At 39.2% G+C, this 20,363-nt stretch overlaps 1 protein-coding gene across 1 annotated transcript in view; it reads right to left on the bottom strand.

The window, feature by feature from the left end:
* Positions 1-19,840, bottom strand: part of LOC148818160 (von Willebrand factor A domain-containing protein 7-like) — a 130,567-nt gene extending 110,727 nt beyond the window's left edge. Inside the window, exon 1 of the mRNA XM_088937429.1 lies at positions 19,774-19,840. Coding sequence (XP_088793555.1) covers positions 19,774-19,776 — 3 coding nt within the window. The 5' untranslated portion in view covers positions 19,777-19,840. The remainder of the gene's footprint in view (positions 1-19,773) is intronic.
* Positions 19,841-20,363: the final 523 nt, after the last annotated feature.

The raw sequence follows: 20,363 nt of genomic DNA, 5'->3' as shown, positions 1-20,363 counted from the left end.
TTTAGAAATGTATTTACCTTTGAATCATCCTCGGTTTAGATTCTCTTTGCCTCCTCTCCCCTTTATAATGCCATCTCACTGTGCTTTCAGAAACGAAGATGTCCATTGAAGCCAACTGCTGTACAATGTCCCGTGTTGACTTCCCGTTTCTTTTCATCTTCATTATTTGGTGTGAGAGAGTCTTCGTGATTTTGGCCATTGTCCGTCTCCTTACCAAAGCGATACAGTGGTGCAGCTTGAATTCTGTACCTATATACTGTATGGTATGGTACAGATAAAACTTACACCATACCGATGAGCTAATACCAGGGAAAGACACTCCTATTTTATTTAAAACACAATACACCAGGAAATGTGTCTGATACATTAGCAAGTTAAAACAATTGGGTCGAAAACCTGGGCGTAACACCATTTCCTTTTTCTGATCGCTCGCTTTCTGGATACATGTCTCACCTGTCCTGTTCTTTGTTTTCCTGGTTTGCTGATTATGCCTGCTGTGGTCCACTCCTACCCTCACACCTAAAGAAGACTATTTTAAATTTCTTGGCGCAGTTCATTGTGCAATTAACCCTTGTATGTGCTGTCCGCGCTCAAAATGCAATTTAAAAAAAGTCAAAAACCGGAAAAGGTTTATTCCATGCTGAAAAAAAGAAGAAAGAAAACACATTCCATAAGAATTGACTGAGCTCCGCTCTGTACCACGCAATGATCCCCCCAGAGTCTCTGCCCCGGGTTATTTGGGTTTTTTGACAGAGGGTAAAAAACTCTCTCTCTCGCTTGACCTCCCCCTCCTTGTGTATTGTCTGTTTTTTTGTGCTGTCCATTGACAAAACAAGGCTCGCCAGCTAATGTTAAATCGAAACCTGTCTTTCTAGCTTTTAAAGTCGTGTGATGTGTAAGCCACAATTCAAATAGAGAAAAAAGAGCTGACTGACAAGATTTAAGATGTAGCTGTCAATGTTGGATTAAAAAAAACACATTGCCCGACGTTTGTTGCATTGCTTGAAAAATAACTTTATTTCGAGAGACTGGATAAGTAATTCAAGTGTTTTTTTAACTTCCTGAAAAACAACTAATAATTTAACTATATGTGCAAACGTTTTATGATATGTCGCTGTTGTGAATGTCTGTGGACATGTGCTGGCTGGATAGGAGGCTCTACTGTACACAGAGAGGGGCGGGAGGAGGGGACAAGCCGATACATACTCTTAGAGTTTGATTAATAGGGAATATAATATAAAACTATAGTACTAATTAAAAAACAACAATTACTTTTGTCAATGGAAACCGGTGTGTGTGTCTCTCTCTGCTGGATGTCCCTCTCACTCTCTGCTGAATGAATAAAAGCATTTTATTAAAAACGCGTTTGTGTTTGTCTGGTATTTACTTTGGTCCCTTTTAACTGTTTTTCCATCTACTGTATTGCTTTGAGATGCCACTTTTAAAGGTGATATGTAAAATAAAGTTTTTATTATTGTTATAGAGAAACATAATCAGATTTTCCCTGGTTCAGAAAAAAAGATCTAAAGTGCTACACCTAACTTTCTTAATTCGATGTATTTAAAGCAGTGAACTACTGTAGGTGTAACATACAGTATAATTATATCTTATTAATTTCTTTAGATCTGCGATTCTTTTAATACAGTCTTTGCTGTGCTCTTGAGGGTCCTTGTGATATTTCGAGCTCTGGTTGAATGATAAGTGTCGCAGTTTAAAGTGTCGCAGTTTCAAAGTCAAAAAACGCACTCAAAATGCAATTTAGAGCTTTCTGGCAAGAGGAGACACCCAAATTAATAATGTAACATGCCACTGTTTGTGCATGAACAAAGTTATACTGAGATTTCCTTAGATACACGATTAAAAAAAAAAATCCCCGGTGGAACACATTCCATAAGAATCAGCGCTTTTACAGTATATATCGCCTTTAAAGGTGGCTTCTCAAAACGCTTTACAGGATAAAAACAACAAGAACAGCAACAACAACAATATTGTATTTCATTGCACTTTGAAAACCAAGTAATAACTTAACTATATGTGCAAACGTTTCATATGTCGCTGTTGTGAATGTCTGTGGAGTGTATCTTATTTGCCTGTCTGTCCTGGTTATCTCGCTCGCCCTCCCCCCCTCTCTCCCTCAGTTCAATTCAATTCAAGGTGTTTTATTAGCATGACAGGTGGGTCCAATCAGTGTTGGGTATTTACTTTGCTTTGAGATTCCACTTTTAAAGGTGATATATAAAATTTTAACTAAAATAAATTGATATCTTTGTCTTCTAAGTATCTTAATAAACTTTCAGCATAGCTTTCTTCCCGTTTAGATTTATTTTTCTTAACTAGTATACTTTAGATCTTTTTTTCTGAACCGGGGAAAATCTGATCATGTTTCTCTATAACAATAATAAAAAAACATTATTTTACATAACACCTTTATGTGATATCACCTTAAGGATGCGCAAAGACATTTAAAATAGTCTTCTTTAGGTGTGAGGGTAGGAGTGGATCGCAGCAGGCATAATCGGCAAATTAGGAAAAAAAAGAACAGGACAGGCGAGACGTTTATCCAGAGAGCGAGTGATCAGAAAAAGGAACAGCTGTTACACGCAGGTTTTACACTCTCTCTCTGTTGAATGAATGAAAGCATTTTATTAAAAAAGCGTTTGCGTTTGTCTGGGTATTTACTTTGTAATCTGTGGTTTACATCTACTGTATTGTTTTGAGATGCCACTTTTAAAGGTGATATGTAAAATAAAGTTTTTTATTATTGTTATAGAGAAACATGATCAGATTTTCCCTGGTTCAGAAAAAAGACGATTAAAATCTGTAATCTTTCCAGTTGTATGTCATCGGAAAATACAATAAGTTTCTGCTTTGTGTAAGGATGGTGTCAAAAAGTAATCTAAGTGGTGAGAAAGCTGTGCTCCTCAAAGCGCTTTACAGGATATAAACAATAACAACAATAGTGGCTGGGCAAACGATTTTTTTTTATAGAAATACAAAATGAGATACTGTATAATGATGTGCATGAACAAAGTTATACTGCTATTTTCCTCAGCACTTTTATATATCGCCTTTAAACACATATATTTAAACACGCGTTTACGATTTAAATCAAAACGTGATTCAAATCAATATAAATGTTTATTTTGTAACGCATAGGTGACTATTCATTGATATTAAAAAGACTTAAATTTGATCATGTTGTGATATTTAGAAATATAAATTTGTTTGGTGCGAGTGAGGTTTTATTTAATCTCTGACCAAGGGAAACGTTTCATTTTTTCAAAGAAATGTTTGTTAAGAAAAGAAGTCATAGTTCCAGTGGGATTCGATCACAGACCGTGTGACATGGGAATCAGGAACCTAACCCACAGCGCCACCAGTGCAGTCACATGGAGAGTGCTGAAAAAGCACTACAGAAACATTATACACAGAAGCATAAATTACCTTACACTCAATTTAAACACAAGCTGTCTTTAGCCCTCTAAGCTGGTTCATACAGAAATGTAGAAAACCAGGCTCAGAACAAACAGCTTCATTAGCAAATACATATGCAGGACAACTGGAGAAGACGTTTTACAGTGGAAGGATTTTTAGAAACATCCCATCAGTGACATCACTGAAGTCAACTCCTAGGTAACTGTCGTGTGGATAGTTTCACAAGAATCAGACAAAGGTTTAAGCATCGCTTGTTCTAGATAGAACTGCAAAAAAAAACAACCCATAATGTACTTCTTTGCGGCTCTGTTTGCCCAAATCATATATTCACAACGTGAAATTAGAAAATAATATTATGTAACCAAAATCCGCAATATGGAAACAGAACCTGTGTAATTGTTGACAGATGATGTACACGTAACATTTTTACAAGACGAACTACAACATTTAAAAAATGACTTGTATGTACTTGATATCTCTAATCAATCCATGGCGATATAGTTAAAGCAGAGTCCCCGCACTGCATTAAAACAAAACGAAAACTAAAATGCCCTGGGCATACCGTTTCGCGCTTCTTATCAGTTGCTCAAAAGTAATTTGACCGTATGAAATGCATAATATAAACCTAGAAACATATACGTGAGCAGTATTTACGTAGTATCGGTGTCAAGACATACCTCTCAAATACTGTAAATCAAGTTAAAAATATCTCAAGACCGATTCTGGTCATAATGAAACCATGTTTCGTGTATGTTTTCTTTAAAGTACCGAGACCAGCCATATACTGTATGTTTATGTTCCAAAATTAATATCGTTTATTGCCTTCACACGCGTTGCAGTATGCTCCTATTCTTTTTATGCTCAGCTACTAAGATTTCCCTTCAGTGGTAAAATTCCATATAAATATTCAATACTACAACGGGCACAGTAAAGACGTTTACTGTAAATCTTTCTACGACAGACCAACGGACCACGAGGTCAACCAATCACGTACCGCGGTACCGCGCATCATCGTGCGTCACAATGTGCGACACCGTAGCCAATTACCTCCGGTACGTGTCTGTACCGCTCACTTTGAATGGCTGCATCTGTATACTACATTAGTACAATTAACAAGTGCAGAGGTTGGCATGCAGGTAGTAAAAATTACCTATAAGTAAGTAAATAAATAAAAATAAAATAAATAAAAGTTGAGCACTAAACTAGAAGAGGCTACTTCCATATTCCAGGAATTAAAGGAATATCCTACACGACAGGATGAGAAGGTGGGCCTTTTTTAGTCTTGACGACTACAAGGGAACTTTATATAGAATTTAAAATGTTCAAAAGCATTCACAAAGTCAACATAGTGGACTTTTTCTAAATGAACAGCAAAACCCAAACCAGAGAAAATAAGTGAAAACTACACAGAAATGCATTTAAAATGAGAATGGGAGACACTTCCTTTCCCAAAAAAAGATCTTGGTTTTTTAATAGTTTAGTCACAAATACTCACACATACTCAAAATATTTGTAAATTATACAGTAGACTGTGTATTTTGTGTACTTCTTAAAAAAATATTTATGCCTAAAGTTGTGATCCCACTGTGCCAGGAACAAAGAAGTACATTAAACATTCCTTTCCTAGTGAAGTGTTTGCCTATTTAAATTTTTTAATTTACAGTACTTGTTAGTTATGCACTAAATCTGCATTGTTTTGTTATGCAGCATACAAAAGAAAAACTTGTAAAAGTGTTTTGAGATGGGCAGCACAGTGGCACTGTGGTTTGCATTGCTGTCTCGCAGTGCTGAAGTCCTGGTTAGAATTCTAGACTTGGTTAGCTACAGATGCAGCCATTCAAACTTTGAGGTACAAACCCGTACCGCACCCAACTACCCACAAGCCACCACGGCATACCACAATACGTGATTGGCTGGTGAAAATGACTGACAGGGGCACTTGTGGTTGGTAGTGAAAAGATTTAATCTCTTTACTGTGCACATTTTAATCCATTTAGTATTGAATATTTATATGGAATTTTACAACTAAAGGGAAATTGTAGCAGCTGAGCATAAAAAGAAGAGGAGCATAATGCATCTGTTGTGGGAAATTCTACGTCAGAGGAGCACGGCACAGTCTTGTGCAGATTCAGTTTTATTGAGCTCAATAAGTCCGACAACGCGCGCTGGGTCTGCCCCCACTAAACCAGGGCACTTTCCCCCTGGGGCGAGGCAAAGTCCCTAAATGGAACAAGGTGAGCTGCGCGACGGTATAGTGCCAGCAAGATTCCCTCTGAGTCCGGGCAGGCCCCCGTAAGGAAGCTAAAGTTGATAATATTAGGCTTATATTATTAATAATATGAGTATAGACTAGTTGTGCTAGCAGTTTAATCACCAGTGACTGCTGAGCTGAGTGGTAAGCAAGGAGTTGGCCCTGTATGCTAACATCAGACTCATATTCACTAATTGACTGCTTCACAAGGGTATTTGAAAGTGTGCCGGCAGCTCTGCTGGCAGCACTGATAGATCTGGAGATGGTGTCTAGTCCAGATAAAACAGGGTTGGTTCTAGACCACTTAAGGAGGAGTATTATAAGGACTAAAGAAAAGATGGTACAGGGAACATGGAAAAATAAGGTGTGTATTAAGATTGAAATAAAACAGAATGGTAATAGTAGTGTTGTTAAGTTATGAGAATATGGAAAGGGAATTCATATGAATGTTGTTTAGCAATGCTAAGTCAAGAAAAGAAGTCAAACAACTTTAAAAAAGGCAAAGTTAAAAGAAGGGGTTGTGCGACTAACAAAAAGGGTAAAAAAAACAGGGAGTGACGGGCTGCAAGATGTAGCGATGACGGAGAAGAATGCGAGGTGTGGAGAGGACAGAAATATAAGTTTGGATGGGTGATAGAAGAAAGAACTGGATTATAAATGTGAAGAATAACCTTCTGCCTTCCACCGCATAACCCTGGTGAGATGAGAAAGAATAATACAGCACACAATAACACAGAACGTGCGCAAAAGTACGATAAGTAAAAAAAAATGGATTGCAACCTGATTGGAAGTAACAAACATTGCCTGTTGAAAAAAAAAAACTAAATGGAATACGTGATGCTGTGTTTATTAAAAGTTACACAGCTGTTAAAATAGATACATGTAAAAGTAAAATGTATACCGCGCTTACACTAAAAGTATAATAAAAAATTATAACTAAAATGTTCGTGAAATACAAGACATGATCCAACAATTTTCAAATTTAATGCAAAAACACTATAGATGTGTACACGTGTTTTTATTAATTTGTGTGCCGGCCTGCGTATGTGTGTGTATGTGTGCGTGTGTGTAGGTGAAAGAGCTCAGTGTGTGACTGCGTGTTTCAAAATAAGAGTATGTGTTTAGCCAGCCAGACTGGCTAGACATTAGTGACTTGATTAAAGTAAATCAAGAAGCAACTCAAGTGAACAGAAAAATATAAGAGCATCTAAAATGTATAAATACAAATATTAACAGAGTACAGGTAGACCTAAATGACTCAGGCGCTCCAGTCTCTCCGCAACAGAGATGATATCGTCATCAAACCAGCGGACAAAGGAGGCGTTGTATGGTGTGGCGTAAGGACCTAAATATCTTTGAAGTCTCTAGACAACTAACTGACACTTCTGCCTACCTCCCTCTCCAACAGGACCCTACCACTGACTACCAAAAGAAAGTGGTATCCATCATCTCCCTTCTTATCAGCAGTAAGGAGCTCCTCCAGGAGGCGAACCGTCTCATCATTGAACATCTGCAGGTATCTCAGTTTTACCTCCTCCCCAGAATCCACAAACCGGACACCCCTGGAGGCCCCATCGTATCAGGATGCAACTGTCCGACTACTTACATCTCAGCCTTTCTCAACAGCCTCATGAGACCGCTGATTGAAGGTCTTCCCTCATACATCAAGGACACCAACCATGCGCTCCAACTTTTTAATGATTTCCAATTTCATGGCCCCGAATGCTACATTTTTACCATGGACATCACATCTCTTTACACCGTCATTCCCCATAATGATGGCCTTACAGCCCTCAAGCACACGCTGTACAAACGCACAGTGCTTGATCCACCCACCCACACCCTGGTAGCCTTGCAGAATTGGTCCTCACACTGAATGCATTCTCATTCAATAACCTTTTCTTACCAACAGGTGAGTGGAGTTGCCATGGGCACCAGAATGAGACCCAGCTATGCCAATATTTTTGTCGGCTGGGTAGAAGAACGCTTCTTCACTTCCTACACTGGCTATGTCCGTGACCTCTACAAGCGATACATTGATGACTGCATCGGTGCCGCCACATGCTCCAACGACCAGCTTGAGTGCTTTCTGCATCATTTCACTAACTTCCACCCCTCTTCCATTTCTAGACATCAACTTCTCCATCAACTACCCCCGACTCTCCACTTCGGTTTATTACAAACCCACGGATTCACACAGCTATCTCCTGTATAGCTCATTTCACCCCAAACACACTAAAAACTCTCTTCCTTTTTCGCAGTTCCTTTGGCTATGACGATTATGCAGCGATGACATCGACTTCCAGAACCAAGCCCTCAAAATGTACTCCTTTTTCATCAACAGAGGATACCCCAGCAGTGTTATTGACAGGGCCCTTGCCCGAGCCAAAAACACCCCTCTGACATCAACTCACAGACATTTTCAACATGTCTCTGGCCCAAGCCATAGTCCCCATCTGCTTCAAGACAACCACCATCATCCCAATACCAAAGAAAACCACAGTGACATGTCTTAATGACTACCGACCAGTGGCACTAACACCTGTCATCATGAAGTGCTTCGAGAGGCTGGTCATGAAGCACATTCCAAACACAGTGGACCCGTACCAGTTTGCCTACCGGTCCAACAGATCCACAGATGACGCAATCTCCATTGCCACACACACGGCCCTATCCCATCTGGGCAAAAAGAACACATACACAAGACTTCTATTCATCGACTTCATTTCAGCTTTTAACACTATCATCCCAGAGAAACTAGTCAAGAAACTCAGTGCACTGGGTCTCAACACCACCCTCTGCTACTGGATTCGGGACTTTCTGACAGGCAGACCTCAGGCTCCTCAGGGTTCCCCAGGGGTGTGTGCTTAGTCCATTGCTCTACTCCCTCTATACCCACGACTGTAAGGCCAAACACAACACCAACTCCATCATCAAGTTTGCCGATGACACCACAGTTGTAGGTCTGATCACAGACAATGATGAGAGGGCCTACAGGGAGGAGGTCAATCTCCTTACAACGTGGTGTGACGACAACAACCTCACCCTCAACGTCAGCAAAACCAAGGAGCTGATCGTTGATTTCAGGAAACTGCAAACTGGACATGCCCCTATCCACATCAACGGGACTGAAGTGGAAAGGATCAGTAACTTTAAATTCCTTGGTGTCCATATCACCGAGGACCTCACATGGTCTCTCAACACCACCTGTCTGATCAAGAAAGCGCAACAGCACCTGTACTTCCTAAGACGGTTGAAGAAGGCTAAGATATGTCCCCAGATCCTCACTAACTTTTACAGATGCACTACAGAAAGCATACTGACAGGCTGCATCACAGTGTGGTATGGCAACTGCAGTGCTGCTGACCGCAAAGCCCTACAGCGGGTGGTGAAAACTACCCCGTCCATCACTGCCCTCCCATCTATCCAGGACATTTATGACAGACCGTGTTTGAGGAAAGCTCTAAGCATAATCAAAGACCCCACACACCGCAGCTACAGACTTTATGATCTGCTACCATCTGGAAAACGGTACCAGAGCATTCGAGCCCGGACTACCAGACTCAGAGACAGTTTTTACCCCCGCACTATCAAACTGTTAAACTCCCAGCCTCTCTCACTCTCACCTCACCTCTCACCTATGATCTGAACCTCACAGTGTCTTCTTCCTTTCTTTCTTACCAAAAACCCAAACACACATTGAAAATCTACCTCTACCATACATGTCAAAAGCTCACTCCCCATAATTTCTATCCCTTTATTTTATTCTGTTGATGCATATTTTTGCACATAACCTATTACCTTTTTGTTGTTTTGCACATTGCCTGTTGCTGTTTTTGCACATCATCTGTTGTTGTTTTTTTGCACACTGCCTGTTGTCTCTGTCTTTCTTTTGTTACACAATTGTATTGTTGTTGTTGTTTTTTTTTTCTCTTTGTACTACTTATGGTCCGAGAGCTAGCTAAATAGCATTTCGTTATACCATATACAGATGCAGCCATTCAAAATGCGCGGGCGATATATTCTCCTATAATACCGCAATTAAAATAATAGTATCCGCAATTTCCGCAAGGTGGAGCTAATAAAGCTCAACCTCTCATGTTTGAGCTGTCGCCATCAAAGTCTTTAACAAAGATATTACTAATAGTATTAATAATGAATGACCTTGGACAAGTTGTAAACTCAAAGTATTGCCCTGGTCCACATTCTTTTTTTCATTGACCGTCTTTGTAAAAGTAACACCACAGCATTTCGCAATCACGCATTTGTTTCCAATCATGCAAAGTACACTAATTTTTGAGAATCGATTCACCATGCCTTTCACATGCTCATAAAAGAGATTGATTTAGGAACATAAACATATTACCGTATACAAACTGTACTGTATACAGTATGTATATGTATATTTAATGTCTTAACTGTGCCCGTTTAAGTATTGAATATTTATATGGAATTTTACCACTGAAGGGAAATCTTAGTAGCTGAGCATAAAAAGAATAGGAGCATACTGTAACGCGTGTGAAGGCCATAAACAATATTAATTTTGGAACATAAACATACAGTATATGGCTGGTCTCGGTACTGTAGTGTGCTCTCACGAGGCACCAGTTCTGTAGGGGTTTGGGCATTTACTGGGACAATTATTAATTGTAGCAGTAAATCACAAAATCGATTCTTTTAATGGCCTTAGAATCCATCCATGCGATATAACTCAAACAACGCACACACACAGGTACTAACACACGAGGATACATTTATTTATACATAGAATATGCATGTAAACCTAACAGATCTTATCGTGACGGTTATCAGAATACAAAAGATATATATTCAATCAGTTACGAAGAGTTACATATATCAAGAGGACATACGTTCAGTATATCATTCATTTAGACCGTTTCGTAAATGAACTTGGTTATAACTTCTACATTGGATACTCAAAACAAGTACATAACTCTTAGGAATTAAATTGATATCAACTGGTTGGGATAACAATTGAATTCTCGAGCTGTAATGCATTGAAGTTGAATACTCATCCAATCTCTGGGGATTCAGATCTCCTGCGGGCTTTCTGGCTCGGTGCCAGGCTGTGCTGTGCGGCTTGCGACGGTGCGCTGCTGATGTTCACTGACCGCCTAGTTAGTGTTGGCTTTAACTAGCAAAGTTTGTGCACAGGAGAAAAGATGACTGTGAGTCCCAGCAAGTCAGGAAGAGGACCGGTTCGTTCCTGATGAAGCGCTAGTTCTGAATACTGATTCAGTTGTCCACAGTTCCGACCTGTTCACGAGGCTTGCTGCTGATGCTAACCTCGGGTGGATCCTCTGGTTACTCTCTGGCAATCTCCGTTCTCGACTCTTAGAACAAAGCAAAGTTCTGGCACTTGGAGACACTGGCCGTTCCGTGGTTGTCCGGGCTGAGTCTCAGGATGCTCAGGAGGCGCGCTGCAAGAATGTCCTGCCCTTGGGAGCCTTCTGCTCCTGGGCCATCCTGCCCTGGAATTGTCTCGCACCCCTGGAATTCTCCTTAGAATTCTCTTTAGAATAGTCTCCCCAGGCTAAACATACAAGGCTCCCCAGGCTTAAACATACAGTGTATGGCTGGTCTCGGTACTTCAAAGAAAACATACACACCAGTATTCCATTTCTCCCTAAACATTTTAAGCATCGAAGTCTTTAACTAACGTGATACCGGAGCCAACAAGCATACTTTTAGAATTTGATTAAAAGGGAATATAATATGGAATCGCGTATCTAAAGAAATGAATAATGATATAATTATATTCATGTACTGCAACACAAGAATAATACACGCTGTACATTGTCTGTTGATAATGTTTCTGTAGTGCTTTTTCAGAACTCTGCATGTGACCTTGCCGGTGGTGCTGTGGGTTAGGTTCCTGACTCCCACGTCCCATGGTCTGTGATTGAATCCTGCTGGAGCCATGAATTTTTTTTAACAAACATTTCTTTGAAAAACGTTTCCCTGAGTCAGAGATTAAATAAAACCTCACTCGCACCAAACAAATTTATATTTCTAAATATCACAACGTGATCGAATTTAAGTCATTTTAATAACAATGAATAGTCACCTAGGCGTTACAATATAAACATTTATATTGATTTAAATCGCGTTTTGATTTAAATCGCAAACGCGGGCTTAAATTTATGTGTTTTTTGATTCACAATCAGACAAATGCAACATAAATTGATATCTTTGTCTTCTAAGTATCTTAATAAACATTCAGCATAGCTTTCTCCCTGTTTAGATTTATTTTTCTTGGGATCTTGGAATCAAACGTGGAAAGATTAGATTGTAATCGTTTTTATTTTTTAAATACATTTTAGAAAAGTGTAATCTATACTAAAAAGCTGTACACCACCTGCTATAAAGATACATATTGTAATACTTTCGGGTTCGGATAGGACAGACACAAGAACTCAGACTTGAGGAGTTAAAGCAAGTTAAAGCCTTGATTTTATACATCACCTTTAAAAGTGGCATCACAAAGCAAAGAAAATACCCAACACTGATTGTACCCATCTGTCATGCTAATAAAGCACCTTGAATTGGATTGAGAGAGAGAGAGAGAGAGGGCGAGGGCGAGCGAGCAAGAGAGCACAGCCAGGACAGACAGGCAAATAAGATACACTCCACAGACATTCACAACAGCGACATATCATAAAACGTTTGCACATATAGTTAAGTTATTACTTGGTTTTCAAAGTGCAATGAAATACAATATTGTTGTTGTTGCTGTTCTTGTTGTTTTTATCCTGTAAAGCGTTTTGAGAAGCCACCTTTAAAGGCGATATATACTGTAAAAGCGCTGATTCTTATGGAATGTGTTCCGCCGGGGATTCAAAAATTTTTTTTTTAATCGCGTACCTAAGGAAATAGCAGTATAACCTTGTTCATGCACAAACAGTGGCATGTTACATTATTGATGTGGGTGTCTCCTCTTGCCAGAAAGCTCTAAATTGCATTTTGAGTCCAGTTTTTGACTTTTTTTAAATTGCAACTGTAGCAGCAATGCTTGCTAATAAGACAGAATTAAGTGTTGCTGTGCTTTCCCAAATGAGGCCTCATCTCTCCCTTCATCTCTGTGGTGCAGCCACAGAGAAACTATTCATGCAGGCTGATTTAAAGATGTTTTCTTTTGATAAGGGACAGCTCCCAAATGGGGATGCACTTAGCTAAGCCTGGCTATCATGATCAATGGTCATCCATTGGCACCTATCTGTCTAGGGAGTGCCAGATGGACATCTGGACTGCATTCCTAGGTGTCAGGAGTAAGTGACTCATATCTCACCTTGATCAACCAATCAGGGACTGGTAGGGCCGAGTAACCCACGTGGGACTCTGATGCCCATGGAACTTTCAGCCAATGAACGAGCTGAAGTTCCTCCAGGTAAAAACAGGCAACACAGAGGGCCTGAGAGAATTCTGTGAACTTTTTCGAAAGACTATTCTAAAGGAGAATGTGAGAAGAATTCCAGGCCAGGACGGCTTGGGAGCAGAAGGCTCCCAAGGGCAGGACATTCTCACAGCGCGCCTCCTGACCATCCTGAGACTCAGCCCGGACAACCACGGAACGGCCAGTGTGTCCAAGTGCCAGAACTTTGCTTTGTTCTAAGTGTCTAGAGCGGAGGTTGCCAGAGACTAACCAGAGGATCCACCCGAGGTTAGCATCAGCAGCAAGCCTCGTGAACAGGTCGGAACTGTGGACAACTGAATCATTATTCAGAACTAGCGCTTCATCAGGAATGAACCGGTCCTCTTCCTGACCTGCTGGGACCCACAGTTATCTTTTCTCCTGTGCACAAACTTTGCTAGTTAAAGCCAACACTAACTAGCCGGTCAGTGAGCATCAGCAGCGCACCGTTGCAAGCCGCACAGCACAGCCTGGCACGGAGCCAGAGAGCGCGGATTGGACAGCAACAAGCCTGCAGCTGATTCTTTGTGCCTGCAGGAGATTTGAATCCCCAGAGATTGGATGAGTATTCAACTTCAATGCATTACAGCTCGAGAATTCAATTGTTATCCCAACCAGTTGATATCAATTTAATTCCTAAGAGTTATGTACTTGTTTTGAGTATCCAATGTAGAAGTTATAACCAAGTTCATTTACGAAACGGTCTAAATGAATGATATACTGAACGTATGTCCTCTTGATATATGTAACTCTTCGTAACTGATTGAATATATACCTTTTGTATTCTGATAACCCTTTCGATAAGATCTGTTAGGTTTATATGCATATTCTATGTATTAATAAATGTATCCTCGTGTATTAGTACCTGTGTGTGTGCGTTGTTTGAGTTATATCGCATGGTTGGATTCTAAGGCCATCAAAAGAATCATTTTGTGATTTACTGCTACAATTAATAATTGTCCCAGTAAATGCCCAAACCCTACAGAACTGGTGCCTTCAGAGAGCACACTACACAACCCATAAATAAAGCTGATACTGTTTAGACTTATATTAGGATTATATACTTTGTGAAAAGTGATAGTCTTTTAACCTTTTCTTTGAATTCGCTTGTTATCTAACAAATGCATACTTTTAGAATTTGATTAACAGGGAATATAATATGGAATTGCGTATCTAAACAAATTAATAACGATATAATTATATTCATGTACTGTCTGGCGGAATAAATTGAAGAGGTTAGTTAATGCGACACGGAATTATTAAGAATTATCACCTCTTTTTACAATTTAGAACAAATGAGAACATTCCACTCAGTGGTCGGTGCATTGTTATCTCAATCACCTGCTAATTCGTTTTACACCACTGGACGACAGGAGAATGTGACTGTACTGTATCTGTACAGAATGTGTGTTTCAATCAATACAGTAATTGATTAAATTCGCAATCGCATGTTTAATTAAATGCCTTTTTTGATTCACAATCTGAAAAAGAAAACCGCGGTAAAGTCACCTTGAATTTAAAAAAACGATTTTAGCACGCCTGTAGCATTTTCACGAAACCTCCTAGAGTTGTGAGAACACTTGCTTTGTGTATAAAGTACATTGTGAATCTTTTCACAGCCTTCACTTTGTCGTTTTTATGCCATTTCTTTGACCACGCACGAATATTCCTATGTCTGTATCTTCGCAAGGGAATCAGTGCGAATTTTAATACTAATTAAATGACCGCGGGCACTTTCCACCCCCTCTACATTCTCAGAGTAGAAGAGACTAACCTTCTCATGAAAGACGGTCCACCCCCCGCCCCCCACGGACAGGAAAAGTGCCCACAGGCACTTAAACTTAATATGGTCAGTAACAGTAAACAGTAACATGGTCAGAAGGAGCACGTACAAACGTTTCCGAAATAACCACATGTAAGACTCTGATGCTTAAAATGTTTAGGGAGAAAGTGGAATACTGGTGTGTATTTTTTCTTTAAACTACCAATTCCAGCCATAAACAGTCTGTAATGTAGGTATTTCTATATGTCTTTATTTAGTGGTTACATTAGTGACAAAGGCTAAACTTTTAGCTTCAGTAATGCGTACGCCGTATGGCATACATGTTTGTTTTGGGTTTTGCTTGTTCACATATCTCAACTTTTTATAAAACGACATGGTTGAAAACTGTTCCAGAGCCACTGTTGTTTCATCAGTGAAAAGTACATCATGAAATGCCTCTCCCTGTTCAATCCACTGGAAAAAAGAAAAGGAGCATAAAGCATCTGATGGTCATAAACGATATTCATTTAGGAACAGCATCAGAGATATGTTTTTAACTGCACTGCATCGGAGAGAATACCATAGTGTGTTTTTTTTACTCTCTGGCGGAAACTGGCTTCCATAAGAATCAGTATGGCTCAGAGATTAAATAAAACTTCACTCGCACCAAACAAATGTATATTTCTAAATATCACATGATCGAATTTAAGTCATTTTAATAACAATGAATAGTTATCTATGCGTTACAATATATACATTTATATTGATTTAAATCGCGTTTAAATCGGCTTTATTTAAAACCCATAAATAAAGCTGATACTGTTTAGACTTTTAATTATTTAAAACTGTATTACAGCAGCACAATGCACAATGCAACGTAAATCGCTATCTTTGCCTTCTGTGTAATAATGTTCACCTCTCTGTCCAGCAAATTAACAATAGTAAACTTTATTTATGAACTTTATTTTATAAGGCGCCTTTAAAGGTGGCTCCTCAAAGCGCTTTACAGGTTAAAAACAATAACAACAATACTGTTAGGCTGGGCAAACGATTTTTTTTTTAAGAAATACAAAATGAGATATAATGATGTGTTCCGGCTTAGACATTAAGGAAGAGCATAACACGTGGGCGGCGTAGAGGTAGGCTCTGGCTTTCCCATCTACTGTATACACTGCAAGTACAACCCCCCTCTCTGCGGGAGTGCTGGCTGTGACGAATTAAACCGGTTTCACAGGTATTTTCAAAGTAGAAGGGGGCGAGATTTCCAGCGAAAGACACCTCCCCCCCTCAAAAACCCAGTAAGTACAGTACTTACTAGTTAAGAAAGCTAGGCTCCTCAATGAAATCGCTTTAACATGCTAATGCATTGGTGTAGTAGCATGCTAATGCTTCTAATGTCAACCCGACTACGGCGAAAAGAACCCTTCTTTCATTGGAAGACAATGAACATATTGTAATGCTTACGGCCGACAGGTACTGTGTAAGAGCCGGCATACCAGAGCAGGTGACGTCACCGCCCTTCCCTGTGATAGCAGGACTACAGCTACTGGGCTGTAGAGAGATCTCTCTTTAGCTCACCGGGCTGAGTCGCTGCTGAGCGATGCGGAAGTCCCGGGTTCGAGCCCCGGACGGTGCGGGGCCGACCTGATGCGGCAAGGGCGCCCGTCTGAGCCCCCGTTGCGTTACAATATTTTAGCCCTAAATGAATTAATAGCAAACATGGTTTACATAAAAGACATTTTTCCAAGAAAGTTTAGCCTTTGTCACTAATGAAACCACTAAATAAAGACATAAATATAGAAATCTTAAGATTTTTAAAATACATGACTTTGCTAAAATTTATCTGAAAATAAAAACGATTACAAACGCCAGGGGAGAGAGAGAACAGGGGAGTGATGTTGGTTTTGCATGAGGGGCGGGGCTATGGAAATGAGGTCTGTCTGGGAATGTGGAGTTACATGTTCTGGCTGTTTGTGAATTATCGTTGTTGAGTATGGAGTGTTGAGGTATTGATTTTGTGTAATGCTTTATGTTGAAAATTGAGGTGGATTTTGTTTATGATAAAGAGGATAAACTGGGATGGGAGGAGGCTTTAGTTTTGCATAAGGGGCGGGATTATGATAATTGGAGGAATTTGTGAGAGTTTAATGGTTTGATATATTTGATTTTGTATTGTGGTTGTTATCTATGTTTTTGGTTGGTATTATGTTTATATGGTTGTTTTTGTTGCTTGGTTGTTATTATGGCTATTAATAATACGATCTATAGTTGAAATCTGAGCCTAAATAAAAAGAAAAGGCATTTTTAGAGAGCAATTACGCTGTGTTTATGTAGAATAAGTGATTAGGTTTATGAGCAATCTAATTATTCGTTTAAAATGCTATATAAAATAAAGTTTATTATTAATTTGCTGGACAGAGTGGTGAACATTATTATGCATAAGACAAAGATAACGATTTACATTAAAAGACATTTAATTAAACACGGGTTTGTGATTTAAATGGGAATGGGGGTGACGGGAATCTAAATAAAAATAAAATAAATAAGACAGGTTTCGATAGTTAATAACCACTTTTTATGCATGCAACACGGTTGATTTTTCTTCCTCCTGATCAGTTTAGAAATCTGTGAACGCTGTAAGGTTTTTACTTCTTAATTAAACTTTTAAAATACACGTTTCGAATAGAAAAAAATCCTCTTCCTGGTACAGTATTTATAGCAAACCAGCATGTCTTTTTTCTCCAATCAGAGGGGTGTCAGATGGTGTCAGTCAATCACCATTCTGAAGCCCTACCATAATCTCTGGTATGGGGAGACCCAAGAATTCTGTCCGATAGTTTATGTAGATAGATGATAGATACTTTTATTGATCCCATGAGTGAAATAAAGTAAATCATTTTCATTTTAGGAAATTATTCAACGCTCGGTTAAAAGCAAAGGAGACTGTCTGTTATAGTGGACATAAAAACAAGAGTTTGCTGCGGCGTTATTGGAAACCCAAATTTAACAAAAAATCGCTGGCATTATATCCTAGAAGACACAGACCGGTGCCAGACCGGGAGAATGCCCGCAGCGTAAAAGAAAATGCCTGATGAAGTAGGGATTGGACAGTTTCCAAGTGCTTGTACAATCGATGGAAATATTCAAATAAATGTGCAAAAGAAATAAACAAAATAATCATTAATTTCTTTGTCATATTGGCTAGCTAATGTCCTCTCTTTGCTAGTCAGTGGCTGTGTTTCTGCGTTGGGTAGCAACGGGTGACTATGTTCTCAGGCGGAAGATGTAAACAGCTTAATTTTCGTGTTAAATAATTTTTTTAAATTAAAATTCATTCTATACAGCAATCGCATATTTGGGAACCGTTTCATAAAATTTTCATACTTAAAATGTTTAGGGAGAAATGGAAGACTGGTGTGTATTTTTTCTTTAAACTACCAAGACCAGCCATACACAGTACAGTTTACATACAGTAATGTTTATGTTCCTAAATTAATATCGTTTATGACCTTCAGATGCGTTATGCTCCTCTTCTTTTTATGCTCAGCTACTAAAATTTCCCTTTAGTGGTAAAATTCCATATAAATATTCAAAACTAAGTGGATTAAAATGTGCACAGTAAAGACATTAAATGATTAAATCTTTTCACTACCAACCAATGCACCACGAGTGCCCCTGTCGGTCATTTTGGCCAGCCAATAACTTACCGCGGTGCCCTCCGGTGCCCTGCGATGGCTTGTGGGTAGGTTACCGTACCGCGGGTTTGTACCGCGCATTTTGAATGGCTGCATCTGTATCATGTATATGAGTGTAATGACAATAAACTTGAACTTGAACTTGAACTTTGAGGTTTAAAATGTTTAGGGAGAAATGGGATACTGGTGTGTATTTTTTCTTTAAACTACCTATACCAGCCATATACAGTACAGTTTACTTACTATGTTTATGTTCCAAAGTTAATATCGTTTATGAGCATTTTAAAGGCATGGAGAATTGGAGATTCAGTGGACCGGAGTAATACTTTGAGTTTACAGCTTGTCCAAGGTCATTCATTATTAATACTATTAGTAATATCTTCGGTAAAGACTTTGATGCATAAAATATTTCTGCATAATTAAAATATTTATGATAATATTTATGATAAAGGTGGTAGGTTGTATACTTTTGTCCAACGAACATTTCATAAAATAAACCAACTTTTTAATGTTTAATGATGTTATACACAGTTTTAATTAAAAAGTCTAAAGAGTATACAACTTAAATTCATAATTGGATAAAGATTGTCCCTCATCAGTGATCGGGATTTGAAACCAAGTGTTTTCTGGTGACAGCTCAAATGCTGTACATGAGAGGTTAAGCTTTATTAGCTCCACCTGGCAGTTTTAAAAGGTGATTCTGGATACTATTAACATAATCTATTTGCATGCGGTAAAATGTGTAATAACATGAAATGATGCGACATGCCCACCGCGTTGTACCGCAGCGTACCCTGCTCGTTTTGAATGGCTGCATCAGTATCTGCAGGGAGTTTATATGTTCTCTCCATGATCTTGTAGGTTTTTGCCAGGTGCTTCAGTTTCCTCCCACTGTCAGAAACATATTGGTAGGTTAATAGGCTTCTAGGAAAATTGGCCCTGGTGTGAGTGTGCATCTGTGTGTCTGCCCTGTGATGAACTGTCTTGTCCAGGGACTATTGCTTGCACTATTGCTTGCGGGGATAGGCTCAAGCTCCTCTGCGCCCTAAACTGCGTGTTAAAAATAAAAGAAAGGATGGATGGAAGTATTTAGAGAAACAATGTTCAACTTATGAAAACATCTGTCATATAGTGCGCCACAAATTTTAAGAAACTTGATGATCATATATATCAGAAAAAAAACAATGTGTGTCCTCACCATCAGGATGAAGTCTCTGCCTTGTGCCTGGGCCAGGTCCCTGCAGACCTCAGCTGTCTTGCGCAGGATGGCTCTCCGGGTGACGTCTGCATGAGTTGTTGATTTGACTACAAGTGGGATTGGAACAGGAAAGAAGGCCATAGTGTCCGTGAGCAAAAATGCTGCAAGAGTCCAGGCCAAAGCTGAAGCCATCACACTTTTCCAGAGCTGTACCTGCAAAGAGACAAAAAAAGTGTAACCCTCAATTTCAACATCATTTATGTTAGACCTTAACAATAGTTACAGTATAGAATAATATACTGTATAATAAGAATAATAAGACATTGAATACATTACTTGTCGTCTGACTTCAGACTAAAGTCTCCTCTTTCTCAATCAGCAGGTGGGAAGGCAAAACTTATACTTGCTTTTATAAACAAAGGATTAACGTCATTTCTACATAACAAAATAGGCGTGTTTACCTGAAGTAACTCATGGTATTGCATTTAGTAATATATACAATGTGCAGGTGCATATCTAAGTGACAGTAGTTTCTACATCAATTTTTGGTTTGGGATTACAGTTTCTGTCTTGCTGCAATGGTTGTGCTT

This window comes from Atractosteus spatula, chromosome 19 (assembly GCF_055471065.1).
Source record: "Atractosteus spatula isolate fAtrSpa1 chromosome 19, fAtrSpa1.hap1, whole genome shotgun sequence".
In the NCBI taxonomy this organism is placed as follows: Eukaryota; Metazoa; Chordata; class Actinopteri; order Semionotiformes; family Lepisosteidae; genus Atractosteus; species Atractosteus spatula.
The sequence above is the reverse complement of the archived record's forward strand: the minus strand, read 5'-3'. Positions and strand labels throughout refer to the sequence as shown.